Source organism: Phodopus roborovskii, unplaced genomic scaffold (assembly GCF_943737965.1).
Source record: "Phodopus roborovskii unplaced genomic scaffold, PHOROB, whole genome shotgun sequence".
Taxonomy (NCBI): domain Eukaryota; kingdom Metazoa; phylum Chordata; class Mammalia; order Rodentia; family Cricetidae; genus Phodopus; species Phodopus roborovskii.
The window spans coordinates 14,696,857-14,709,936 of NW_026125052.1; the positions used below are offsets into that span (position 1 = coordinate 14,696,857).

Below are 13,080 nucleotides of genomic sequence, written 5' to 3' on the forward strand. Positions count from 1 at the left end.
TGTTGAAGGAAATAGTCCTCAGTTTCCTGACCTTGTCTGCTTGTGTTTGTGAGGGGGAAGGGTCCCATTGTGTAGCCCAGGCTATCCTCCAATGCCAGCTATCCATCCTCACACTTTGTCCTTCCAGTGCTGGGATTAAAAGCATGTCCCGCCGCACTTGTCATCAGCTGCGTTTTTGATTTGCCTCATTTCAGCCCCTTGATGATCTGCTCTGTTGGGGTTGCGCTTTCCTGTCCCGGAGGCTTTCTTCTTTCTTCCTGACAAAAGCCATCACACACCCGAGGATGCTTTTGCAAATAAAGTTGGTGTAGGTGATACTTGTGTGGCTCATGCTCTTCTACTTTAAAGGGAGTCTGAATTCATCCTCGTGCAATATCCATTAATTAAATAGCACTTAAAACTTCTGTTAAACCTGAAATAATTCAACACTTAGGGCCAAATGCCCAAATGATAAACTTAGGAAACACATATATCGATCTGGACCTGTTGTAAGCCTAGGGATATTAAGGTAATATTAATTGTATTTTAGTTTTTTTTTTAAACAATGGTATAAAATATATTTTATATGCTGAGTAACAACCAAAATATTTACTAAAGGATCTTTTGGGTTCAAATGGTAGCCTGTAAATAATTAGTACTTATGAAAATAGGTAGAATGAAGCTGACCAAACATCAGATGGAGGATAAAGTCTGTCTGTGAAAATACCAGTTGGCAGAGTAGGTGAGTGTGATGTGACTGCTGGCATTAGACAGTGTGGCTTCCAAGCCAGAGCCTGATCTCCCAAGGCTGCAATCTTTTAAGTCTGGGTGTCCCATCCCAGAAGGAATACATATGTGTGTGTATATATATGTGTATGTGTGTATATATATGTGTATGTGTGTATATATGTGTATATGTGTGTATATATGTGTATATGTGTGTGTATGTAGTATATTTGTGTGTTTTTTTTAAACAGAATTTCTTTAATGATTCTTTGGGAATTTCAGATCATATACCCTAATTCTGCTCACCTTCCAGTCCCCCATACCCTCCCTTCACCCCTGCAGTGCCCCCCAAAGAAAATTTAAAAAATCAAAACAAGCAAAACAAAACAAAGCAAGCAAGCAAACAAACAAAAACAAGAGCAGTCTCCCCAACTGCCAACTACCTCTTCCCTCCCCATCTTTCCCGCCTCTCCAATACCTCTTCATTCATCCTGGTGGCAGAGGGAGCAGTGTGTCACATAGTGTATCCTTTTGTCCAGTCAGCTTTACTAGCAAATGTTCAATGCAATGAGTCACTGGTCTGGATCATCACTGGATCCTCACAGAAACTCCTCTGGGATATCCCGTGGCCGCTCCACGTCATGGAGATCCTTCCTCAAGCTCCAGCAGGTCCTAGATGGGTAGATGTTAAGGTGGGCCAACCCAAGGCCCAGCTGTGTCCTGGGTGGTAGCTGAGCTGGTCAGTCTGGTCCCTTGGGGTCACCTGCCTCAGGCAAGGGGGCAGAGTCAGCTCCCCTATGCCTGAGCCCTCAGGGTCAGTTCTCCCTTGCCTGTGGTGAAGGATGGGGTCTTCTCTCCTGAGTGTAGTGGCCATCTCTCCCGTAATGAAGGTGGGGGCCAGCTCTCTTGCTGCAATGTCCAGTGAGAGGTAGGGCCAGCTTTCTCAGGGTCAGGGAAGGATGGGACAGGCTCAGTATGGCCCTGTGATTTCATCACACATGGTTCCTATGGCAACCCCAAGGTGACACAGGCCACAGACAGCTTTTCATTTTTATTTATTTATTTATTTTTAGGCAAAGTCTTATGATGTGGCCCAAGCTGGTCTTGAACTCCTTGTGTAGCCAAAGAGGATGTTAAACTGACTCTCCTTTCAGTACTTCCCACGTGCTAGGACCATAGCCATGTACCACCTTACCCTTTTAAAGGAAATTATGATGTGACAATGATCATTGTATCCAAATTTTGTGACCTTGATGATGAAGCCTCTGAGTCAGATAAGACACAATCAAAGAAATCAAGACCTTTGTCTAGAATGGGGATGGCATAGTGGCTGTTTTTAAACATTGTCAGAAGCCAGGGCCAGGATCAAAGAGCAGGAAGTTCACAAGGAGAGGACTTGGCTGATACAAGGGAACATTTCCAGGACAGCCCTTGTTTTAAACTGATTGGGCTGCTTTGCCAAATGAAGAAGTTTCCGAGCTCTAGGCACCTTGGCCCTACAGAATAATCTAGATTAGAATACTCTTCCAGGAGAAACTTCTGTTCTGAATGGGAGGCGAGAGTGAGAGTCACCGCTCAACTCATTAAAATGCTTTGATTTTTATATTGTCATGATTATGAGAGAAACGAAGAGCGTCGATATCAGAACTTCATGGAAAGTTCTGGGTGTGAAGTACCCGTCGGGGAAAGAAACAATTACCTCATCTTGACAAGATGCAGCAAAACCCTCATTTGCATTAAAAACCAACAGAGACTAAAACAAGGCAAAGCAAAGCAAAAATCCCAACCTTTATCCCACCCCCCTCCTCCCATCTTCCTTCCTCCTTCCTCTCATCTTCCTCCCTCCTCCCATCTTTCCTTCCTTCCTTCCTTCCTTCCCTCCCTCCTCTTTTCTTATCCATCCATCCATCCATCCATCCATCCATCCATCCATCCATCCATCCATCATCTATCTTCTTTTCTTTCTAACAGAGGGTTATGTATCCCAGGCAGGCTGGCCTATGGGCCATCATGCCCAGTTCTATATGGTGCTAAGGATGGAGCCCAGGATTGCACACATGTTGTGCAATTACCAAGCCACATCCCCAACTCCTAGTTTTTATTATTATTTTACATTTTTATTCTTAGGCCAAGTAACAACAACAAAAAATCATTCGAAACAACTTATTTACAGATAGTTACAAGCCTCGAGAAAAGGATGAAGCTTCCAACACATGACCTTTGGGGGTATGCTTAAACCTTAGCACTGTCCAGCTGGAGCTGAGTGATATACATCCCGTGACAGTTTTGCTATGAATTCTCTATGCCTCCACATTGGAAAAATAACATTAGATTGTACCCCCTGTTTGCTACCTGCCCAAGCTTGGAACATGTGGCAGTTCTAGGATGCCTTCTCCGGTGCTATTGACTGCTTTTTTTTTTTTTTTTTTTTTTTTTAATAATAAGGTGATTGGGCCTGGAGATGGCTCAGCAGCTGGGAATGCTTGTTGTTGCCCCTGAAGAGGACACAAGTTTGATTCCCAGCACCCGCCTGGTTGCCTTCGCTCCAGGGGATTGAATACCTCCGTCTTCTTTAGCACCTTCACACATACCTGCACACCGACACCAACACACATATATATAATAGAGAAAAAAAAATCTAAACAATTTAGAAGGGTTGTCGAAGCGCCCTTTTAGCATTTCCTTTCTTCTCCACCATTTCAGGCAAGGCTTGATGTTACAGATAAGTAAATTCCTTTTAGAAGGTTTCAACTTTTTGCTTTTTTTTTTTTTTCCTGTTATTCAATGTCACATTGGACTTAGAGATAGTAATTCAAAGTGATTCCTTACTTGTGGCATTTTGTTACTCTGGGAGGTGGCTTAGTCAACATTGCCTGAGCCACATTTCAGATGATTTATGTCCTTCTTCCCTTTGTCTCCTCTTGTTTGAACTGCCTGCTGATTCCATGAAGTCAACAGGCAAGTCTGGCCTTGTCCCTTAGTGCCTGGAGTCGTTTAGCACTCTTTCCAGCTGGCTGCCATGCACCTTGCCTGTAATCTCTGCGACGACAGATGACAAGTCAAACAGCCTCATCTTTTCTGTTTGTCGCCCCTTAAGATCACAAAGATGAGAACAGATCTGTGAATCTCTGGATCAGAAATTGGCATTGGGCGGTAATCCATTTGCTGCTAGCCCAGGCTCTTCCCTCCAGGGCAAGTCCACCCAGAGGAAGCTCCACTGCTCTAAAAGCCACTAGAGAGCTGAACCACAGTTTCCAGACAAACCTTTTCCTGCTGGGTAGCACAAACATAATTTTTGGAGAGGGAATAATGTACAAATACTAAGTTCTTTTGTTTTTGTTTTGTTTTTGAGACAGGGTTTCTCTGTATAGCCCTAGCTGCCCTGATACTATCTCTGCAGATCAGGCTGACCTTGAACTCACAGAGATCTGCATGCCTCTGCATCCTGAATGCCCACAGCTGGACTTTTCCTTGTGTGAACAATTCTTTCATACGCATGCATTGTGTTAACACTGGTCAAGGCAGCAGGGCTCTCAGTTCCAAGGAATTTTCTGAGTATGTCTATAGTTTGCTTTGATACAAGGGTTGAAGGGTGCTAGAGACTACGCCAGGGCCACATCAGCCGTAAACGGAGGTCCAGATGGTCAGGACCCACAGTTCGAAAGCCAGCTCTGGGAAGACTCCTGGCCGGTGGCAGACTTGGGTGGCTGGATGATGCTGCCCAGAACACGCATCCACTTCTGGAAAAGTCAAGTTTGGGTCATGCTTTCACTTCTGTCGTTCTTAATCTTTGAGTAGAACTCTCCTGCATTTTCTTTACTGGTGATGAGAAATGCCTTTGCCTCTTACAACACAGCACTTTCTCTTCACGCCATGATCTTATGCTTAAGTCATCTCACTTTGTTCTAGGGCGTGTGATGACTGAACAAGTTGTAGGTACCCAGGTGTATTTTTTATTTTTAAGCACAGAAAACAGATTTACCAAAGAAAAGTGAAGAGAAACTCACAAGAGTAGGAGGGGCTCCAAAGGAGGAGTTCACTGACATTCATCTTTAAAGACTTATTTTGATTGTATTCTGATGATGTGCACATGTGTGTGGGTGTCTGTGTATGAAGGTAAGGTGCCTATAGAGGGCAAAGGTATCAGATCCCTTGGAGTTGGAGTTACAAGTGGTTTTCTGCGAGAATAGTACGTGCTCTTAACATCTGGGCCATCCCTCCAGCCATGGTGTTCATTTTTAATGCTTTCTTCAGTATGCTTAGATTACGAAATCCTACATTTTCAGTTGTTTTGATGATTAAGGTTGATGTTATATAATTCTTATTGGTTTTATACTAGAAGTTATAGGTTTTGTGAAGTTCAGATTCGTGTGTGTGTGTGTGTGTGTGTGTGTGTGTGTGTGTGTGTGTGTGTTCAGGGTCTCTTCACTGGCCGGGAGATTGTTGGTTAGTCTAGATTGGCTAGTCAGGGAGGGTCAAGGACCCATCTGCCCGTCTCTGCCTCCCTAGTGCTAGAATTACAAGTACACACACCATACCTGCTTTTAAAAATGTGAATTCTAGGGACTGTACTCAGGTCACTTTGCCAGCTGAGCTGTGGCTCCATCCTAGACTCATTGCTTTATATTTTAAGTTTGGCTCTCTGTGTCATGTTTTGTGAATCCTCCCCTCTCCCCCATTAAAGATTGGCTTCTGGAGTCAGCTCTCCAACTTGTGATGTGGTCAATAGGAAATTCTTTGTGTGAAGTACTGTTGCCCAGTCTGCCTAGATCTTCAGCCTGCCTCTTTCTGGGGCCTGAAACAGGAAGAACCTTCAGAGATACCTTGCAAGTGAAGGAACAGGGCTTGACTACCTGTAGGATAAAAGGCCTCCAGTGTGGAGAGTGGGGAAAGGAATACCAGCTCTGCTGACTGGTAATTTTGGTTAGAGTTCTGAATACAATTGGCAAAGGAACAAGTTCCAAGCATTTCTTCTCTTTGGGGCTTTTCAAGTGTTAACAAATCAGATCCCACATCCCATGTGCAATCATCTTTTCCTATGGTCGTTATTTGGTCATCTCTTGTTGTCTCCAAACACACAATGTCTCATTTCTATGATGTGTTTGGCAAATATTGTGTAATCAACCCCTACACTTTTTTTTTTTTGAGACAAGGTTTCATATAGCTCAGGCTAGCATCAAACGTGCTGTGTAGCTGAGGATGACATTTGAGTTCCTGATCTTCCTGCCTCTGCTTCCTAAGTGCTGGGGTTTATAGCTGTGTGCTACCATATTGGGCTGAAGTCTTTTACGATGAGCACCCTTTAGTCCCTGCTATCTTCATGTTTAGTTTTCCTCCTCACTGACAATGCAAACTTTGCACTGTTGTTCAGACAGGATCTCACTCTGTAGCCTTGGCTAGTCTGGAATTCAATGTGTGACCAAGGTTCGCCTGGAACTTGTGGCATTTCCTCCATTTCAGCCTCCCAAGGGCTGAGATTACAGGTGTGAATAGGCACGGCCCGCTGTGAGCCTGCTTAAGTGCTTGGCATAGCCTGTGCATCTTTTTCTAAACCTGTGAAACACTTGTTCAGTGACTGGCATAAAGAAATAGGCATTGATGAATTATAAGTTGGTCATTCTAACAATTTAATCCTTGCCTGATGAGCTAGACAGTTGGTTACCGTGTTCGGGACACTGAGGTCTGCTTTCAGCTATGGTGTTATTCCTGTCTTGTGTGATGTTAAAACCTACATGCTAAATGGCTGATCTTCACTTATCTAGGAAGTCATCAAATAAATCATGAACTAAGGTTAATGACACAACAATGAGCTGTCAGATCATGACTCCATCCCCGAGTAAAACATTAAACTTCTTAGGAAAATAAATATCCAGGAATGACTTTGTTAGTTTGCAGAAGTAAGTTTATTGAAACACAGGAGCAGTCAGAGCCAATTTCTCCTTTCTACTTGTTAAAGAAAATAAGGGGATGCAGGAATTGGGCTGCTCAGCTAATTTTGAATGACAGGTGTTCTTGGGAGTGAGCCATGTGATGGTCAGGTTGGTGCCGCTCTTCACTGACTCAATAGCTTCTTTGACGCCCCTGCTGATCTGGAAACTGCTTATTTTATTATCACTTCGGAAATGTTGCTGACTTGAGAGGAGACAACTTTGCCATCTACCACCTCCTCTATGATGGTCTTCGTCACTCTTGTCTTGCTGGGATCTGAAAATCACAGGACCACTGGGTCAGTCTGAAAATGGTCACTGAGGTCCAGAGCAGGAGAAGCTCAGGTTTTGCTGACTGTGCTCTCTCTGCACAGATATTGTCAGCTGTGTACATTTTAACATTTATTTATTTAGTGTGTGTGTGTGTGTGTAGGTGGGTAGACATGCATGCACATAGAAGTCAGAGGACAACCTCAGCTGTGGTTTCCCAGGCAATGTCCACCTTGATTTTTTTTTTTCTTTGAGTCAGGGTCTCTCACTTGCCAAATGGGCGACCAGTCTGAAACCTTCCCCAGCCTTGGAATTACAAGTCCATTAGTCTGTGGCACCATGCCTAGCTGCCTCTCCCTGACCTCCCCACCCCCTTCAGGGATTCTGGGGTTGAACTCAGGTCCTTTAACTTGTAAGGCAAGTTCTTCTGACTGAGCCATTTCTCCATCCTAACAGTAAGAAGATACATGTAAAGCCTGCTTTTCATTGTAAAATACTCTTCAGCAACAATCCATTATAAAAACACTTGTAGATGGTAACACTGTCATCAATATTATGAACATATCTACCTTTTCCTTGGCCAGAACAGCTCCCAGATCTTGAGTCATTCAATGCCACATGACTGGATATTAAGTTTCTATAATCACATCCTCTGGAGGCAAGAAGAAAAAAATGGTATTTTCCTCTGCAGCTAAAGTGGGAGAAATCATCCAGCGCGCCCTCCCCCCGCCAGGCCTGGATGTGTTCTGAGTGGGCTGCGTCTGTTACCTTCCTACTTTATAAGTCCATGTCTGACCTCTCCCCCTCTGACTTTGATTTCAGAAGCCCACCTCATGCATCTCAGCGGCTTTCACTCACCCTCCCTCCCCATTGAGCAGGCGACGGTAGGTCTCGATCTCCTCCTCCAGGCGTGTCTTGATGTTCAACAGGCATTCATACTCCGCATTCTGGCATTGTGTCTCACCGCGGATCTGGCTGAGCTGCTCCTCCAGGCTGCTGATCTGTGTCTGGATTCCAGACAGCCGAGTCATGTAGCCAGCTTCTGTGTCAGCCAGGGTCCCTTCCAGAGAACATTTCTAAAATAAACATTCAGGTTGAAAACAAGTCAGTGGGTGGTTTGGGAAAACATCCGATTTTGTATGAGTCGGGGTATGCTTCCGGTGGGTACAATCTATATTGTCTTATCTTTGCTTCTTTAGCTTTCCTTGGCATGACTCAAATTAAATCTTTTGTGTGTGTGTGTGTGTGTGTGTGTGTGTGTGTGTGTGTGTGTGTGTGTGGCTAGAAGCTGATACGCATATCTTCCTCTGTTGCATTAGACATTTCAAGACACCGTCTCTCACTGAAACTGTAGCTCACGAATTTGGCTAGGTTAGTCAGGGACCCATCTGTTTCCATGCACGCCCTCCTCCCCAAGTTTTCACATGGGTACTGGGGATCTGAACTCTGGTCCTCACACTTGCACAGCAAGTACTTTTCGCAGGGAGCCATCTCCCCAGCGCCAGAGAGCAGCATGCTTGACTCTTTATGCTGTCCACCAGACTACACCGTTTTCCTTCTTCTGTGGTTATGGGATTTGGGGGGGGGGCATCTTGGCAAAGAAGGACAACTCATTTGCTTAACTCTTTGTTGGAGGGTTAAAACAAACTACAAACAATGGTCAGTACACGCATACCAGGGCCAGCTGGGATTGAAGCTCAATTTCCAGGGCTTGCATGCAGCACTTCAATTCCATTACTTCATTCTTGGCTGAATCGGCTGCCCCTGCATCGTTAGAGATTTGGGCTTGCAGGGATGCACTCTAAATGGAAATGAAGCACAGTGGTCACAGGCTGCAGGGACAGAGGTGGTGGCTTAAGCAGGGCCACAGCTCGAGGTGCTTGGCGCTACACCATACCCTCTCATTGAATTGTTTCTCGGCTTCCTGGCGGTTCTGCTCAGCCAGCGCCTCATACTGTGCTCGCATGTCATTCAGTAGTTTGGTCAGGTCGGTTCCTGGGGCAGCATTCATTTCTACTGTCACATCCCCTCCTGAGTTTCCTTGCATGCATTTCATTTCCTAGGAGAGAGAGAGAGAGAGAGAGAGAGAGAGAAGGCATCACAGTGATGAGTGGTAAGCTGCCACTTTCCAGTGCGTGTGTCATTGTAAACATTCGAAACTGTGACACCCCAGAGGAACTTCAAGATGCAACGTGCTCTCTGGTGTGTAGGGAGTTCATTTAGTAAAACTGGGGTTTACTTTTGTAGACTAGATACCATAGAAAATATGGACGGCAGAGCTGTTCATGCGTCCAGAGCCTGTTCCTACCTCCTCATGGTTCTTCCTCAGGAGGACCAGCTCCTCGGTGAAACACTCTATCTGCATCTCCAGGTCAGAGCGAGTCATGGTAAGGTCATCCAGCACCTTCCTCAGGCCGTTGATATCAGCCTCTATACACTCCCGGAGGCACAGTTCATGCTCATACCTGTATGGGGTGGCAGGAAGGCAGGCGAGGGGACTCATCTCAAAGTTTATCTTATGCGCACTGGTGTTTTATCTGCATGTATGTCTGTGAGGGTGTCAGAAGCCTTGGAACCTGGTTACAGACAGGTGTGAGCTGCCGTGTGGGTGTTGGGAGTTGAACACAATCCTCTAGAGGAGCAGCCAGGGCTCTTAACGGCCGAGCCATCTCCCCAGCCCTAGAGTACCTCTCTTTCACATCCCTGGAAACAGTTTTTCATTTTTCCTTCTGTGTGGAGCTCAGGCCCTTGGCCTTTTCAGGGAAACTCCCTAACTGTTGAACTACACATGCCCAGCTTCCCCTCCCCCCAGCGATTTCTTTTTCCCAAGAAGGGGTTCTCTGTATTACAGCTCTGGATGTCCTGGAACTTACTTTGTAGCCCAGGCTGTCCTCAAACTCACAGAAATCCACCTGCCTCTGCCTCCCGAGTGCTGGAATTAAAGGCATGCACCACCATCGCTTGGCTCACCCCCGAGTATTTTGATAAATAAAATTGGCTGAGGTTTCTTTGATGGTTTTTAAAATCTCACAAATAAAATGATTATTCTAGTCATGTACAATATTTTTCTAGTAGTTTCCAACTTCCACTTCCTTCCTCTCTCTCACTCTCTCTTGCTTTCCCTTCTCTTCCCTCCCTTCTCTTCCAACAGTGGTCTCCAGAGTTTGCTCCTGTGAGCCATGCATGGGGGTGGACTCTTGTAACGTAGCAGTCTGGAGCTAGAGGCAGGAAGATGAAGACTTCCGTTCCACAGTGAGTTTGACCCCATTCTGGGCTACACCAGTCTCTGTCTAAAAACAAAACAAACACACCAGACTCCCCTCCAAACCAAACAAATAGTAAAACAGTAAAAGAAAACCATCCAGGTTCACCCCTGATTTGTTTTCGAATTTAGGTCGTGATCTCCCAAAAGTTTTTCTTTTCCCCTCAGCAATTGGACTGTTTTATCCCCTATGACACTTGTGTTCAAGTACTTCATGTTTCTTACTTCACCCTGAAGTCATCAGCAGCCAGTCTAGCATTGTCCATCTGCAGAGCCATCCTCGCATTTTCGATGGTGGCTGAAATGACCTAGGAAAGAGGGAAGACCGGATCCTCGCTGATTTTTTTTTTTCCTCTTACTTTTGACACCTACTTGTGAGAGTAGACATCTCGTATGCCGTTAAAGGTGGGTTGGTCTGCAGACTTCTTTCTCGGTGGCACATGTGCACTTAGCACTACATGGCTCTGCGACAGGAAACAGCTTGCATAGTTATTGGGGTAGACACACGACATTGCTCTATAGAAAACCGTCCTCTGCCTATTTCTCTTGTTGGAAGATCAATCGTTTCCTCACCAATTGAAGAAGCTAATGTTGAACACATAAACTCACTTACAAATACACGACCCATACACCTGGGGCTGAAAATGTCAGTTTATGACATTATGCAACATTTCACCAGATTCTATAGGAAGAATAGTCCTAAAGATGAATCCGAAAAGACACAATCAGAATGAGTCATGAAGTAATTAGGTCACCCCAATTAACCATTTGGTACCATCACTCTTATGTACCTGTCAGGTGGCTATCCATCATTGTAGGAATTCCATCTGGGATTCAGACAGAAAACTATTGGCGGTTGTTATATGCAGAATCACCATAATCAAGATACAGGACGACTCATTTTGCACACGTGAATAATTCATTGACTTAGCATTTCATTATCCTCCCCCCCCTACCACGGCTCAGCAGGTGAGGGCACTTGCTGCCATGTCTGATGAGCTGAATTTGATCCCTAGGACAACTCTTATAAGTTGTCTTCTGACTTCCACACTTGTGCAAAGGCATACATGCCCCTTCTGCACACACACACACACACACACACACACGTAAAAAGAAATTCATACTAGTATATATGATCTGAGTCAAAGTGAAAGGTGTGCTGTAGGAGCACAGCTAGAGTCCCACCTGGTTCTTCAGGTCTTCTAATATTGGCCAGTATTTGCTGTAGTCCCTTCCAGAGTCACCTTTTCCAGACCCATGCTTGCCATACCACTCCTTGATTTTAGTCTCCAGGTCCGTGTTGGCTTCCTCCAGGGCGTGCACCTTGTCTAGGTAGCTGGCCAGACGGTCATTGAGGTTCTGCATGGTTTGCTTTTCACTTCCAGAGAGAAGGCCCCCTTCGCTGCCACTGACACCACCAAGGCCACCTCCCATACTACCTCCATAGCAAGAGAAGCCTCCACTAGAGCCCCCACCAAAGCCAGAGCCCCCACCAAAGCCAGAGGCTGCTCCCAATCCACCCTTTACTGAGCAGCCACCAAAGCCCCCTCCAATGCCACTTCCAAAGCCACCCTTAGACGCCCCCATCAGGCCACGGCTGCTGCTGCTTCCCTGGAAGCCCCAGGAAGACCCTCCCCCCAGGCCACAGCCGGTTCCGCTGCTGAAGGCGCTTCCAGCAGCGCACACACGGCTGCCCTTGGCCCCTGAGGAGTAGGAGGAGCAGGACCCTCTCTGAGCTGAGCAAAACATGGTGCTCCTGCCAGTGCTGAGTTGTCTCCAGAGACTGGGAAAGGTGGAGTGAATGGCCTGTTCTAGTCTGCCTTTTGGCCCTTATATCCACACCAGCAGGGTGTTCCTTTTCTCTGTCATTTCCTAATCCCTGTTACAGTTTTCTTAATCCCTAATTGGATAATTTCTTTTCCATGAACCTACTCTACTGGCTCTTTTTATGAGGCTGGGTCAGACAGAAAAAATAAGGTGGAGCCAATTTTCTTCTTCTTTTTTTTTTTCTCAGAATTACTGTCCTAAGCTTTGAGAGGTTTTGATGACTGGTAATTCCTTCAGAAAATATAATTCCATTCAATTTTCTTCCTGGTTTCCCAATGTCAGAGTGTATCCCAGACTAACAAATGTAATTAAAACCCTCGGAGAGATGAGAGGGAGCATTTCTCAACATGTGGCTTTTTGCTTTTGTATTTTTATCAAAGTCAAAATTAGTGTTAGCATCAAAATCTATTTTGTATTTAATGAGGCTCTCTCCTTTTTGATTTGGTTATTTCTTGATAATTGAAGATGAACTGACACTTTTTATTTTATTAACTTTTTTTTTTTTTTATACAGTTGATAAGAAAAGCTAATCACACATTTCCCCCAGAGGTTTGTTGGCTCCCAGGGACATGTTCATTCAGGTGGATATTGACCCAACAAGGTTTCAGATTGTTCTAGCATGGAACCAGGGTGAGGCTACAAACACCTCATCCATGCCTTTCTGGTTGAACTCTGGTCCTCCTTGCCCGATTTCCTGCTTTGAGATAAGGTCTTGTATGGTCTAGGCTGACCGAGGAAGTGCTTGAGTTTCTGATCCACCTGCCTCTACCTCTGGAGGTCTGCAAATATAGGCATGTGTCACCACACTTAGTTTTATACTGGTCTGGGGACTGAACACAGGGCTTTGTGGTCCCTAGGCAAGCAAGATACCAACGGAGAGATACCGCTAGCCCTCTGCTCTGATCTTACAGTGATGGCAAGATACCAACTCTTCAGAAATGGAGAGGAAGTGATGTTTCCTGCTCCTGTCTCTGTTTTAGAGGGCACTGGAAAAGAGGAATCTGAGGCAACTGTTAATATACAAAGAAGCCACTTACACACTGTTCCAATGTGTCCAGTCTTTGCTTAGGTTTTTCCTCTAAGGGATAT

General features: G+C 45.2%; 1 protein-coding gene across 1 annotated transcript; it reads right to left on the minus strand.

Moving 5' to 3' along the window:
* Positions 1 to 6,779: 6,779 nt before the first annotated feature.
* Positions 6,780 to 11,993, minus strand: Krt24 (keratin 24). Its single transcript, XM_051176214.1, has 8 exons — positions 11,350 to 11,993; positions 10,390 to 10,472; positions 9,211 to 9,367; positions 8,800 to 8,961; positions 8,578 to 8,703; positions 7,761 to 7,978; positions 7,472 to 7,554; positions 6,780 to 6,909 (listed from the first exon to the last, which is right to left on the minus strand). The coding sequence occupies exons 1-8, from the start codon at positions 11,911 to 11,913 to the stop codon at positions 6,806 to 6,808; spliced, it is 1,497 nt and encodes a 498-aa protein (XP_051032171.1). The 5' UTR covers positions 11,914 to 11,993; the 3' UTR covers positions 6,780 to 6,805.
* Positions 11,994 to 13,080: the final 1,087 nt, after the last annotated feature.

What these genes read in the sequence shown, in the direction of transcription:
- Krt24 (XM_051176214.1), bottom strand. Translation starts at nt 11,913, where the DNA reads ATGTTTTGCTCAGCTCAGAGAGGGTCCTGCTCCTCCTACTCCTCAGGG. An exon ending in TTCAATCCCAGCTGGCCCTG is followed by an intron (nt 7,979 to 8,577) that starts GTATGCGTGTAC and finishes TGTTTATTTTAG; the next exon opens with AAATGTTCTCTGGAAGGGAC. An exon ending in CTGTTCTGGCCAAGGAAAAG is followed by an intron (nt 6,910 to 7,471) that starts GTAGATATGTTC and finishes TGTGATTTTCAG; the next exon opens with ATCCCAGCAAGACAAGAGTG.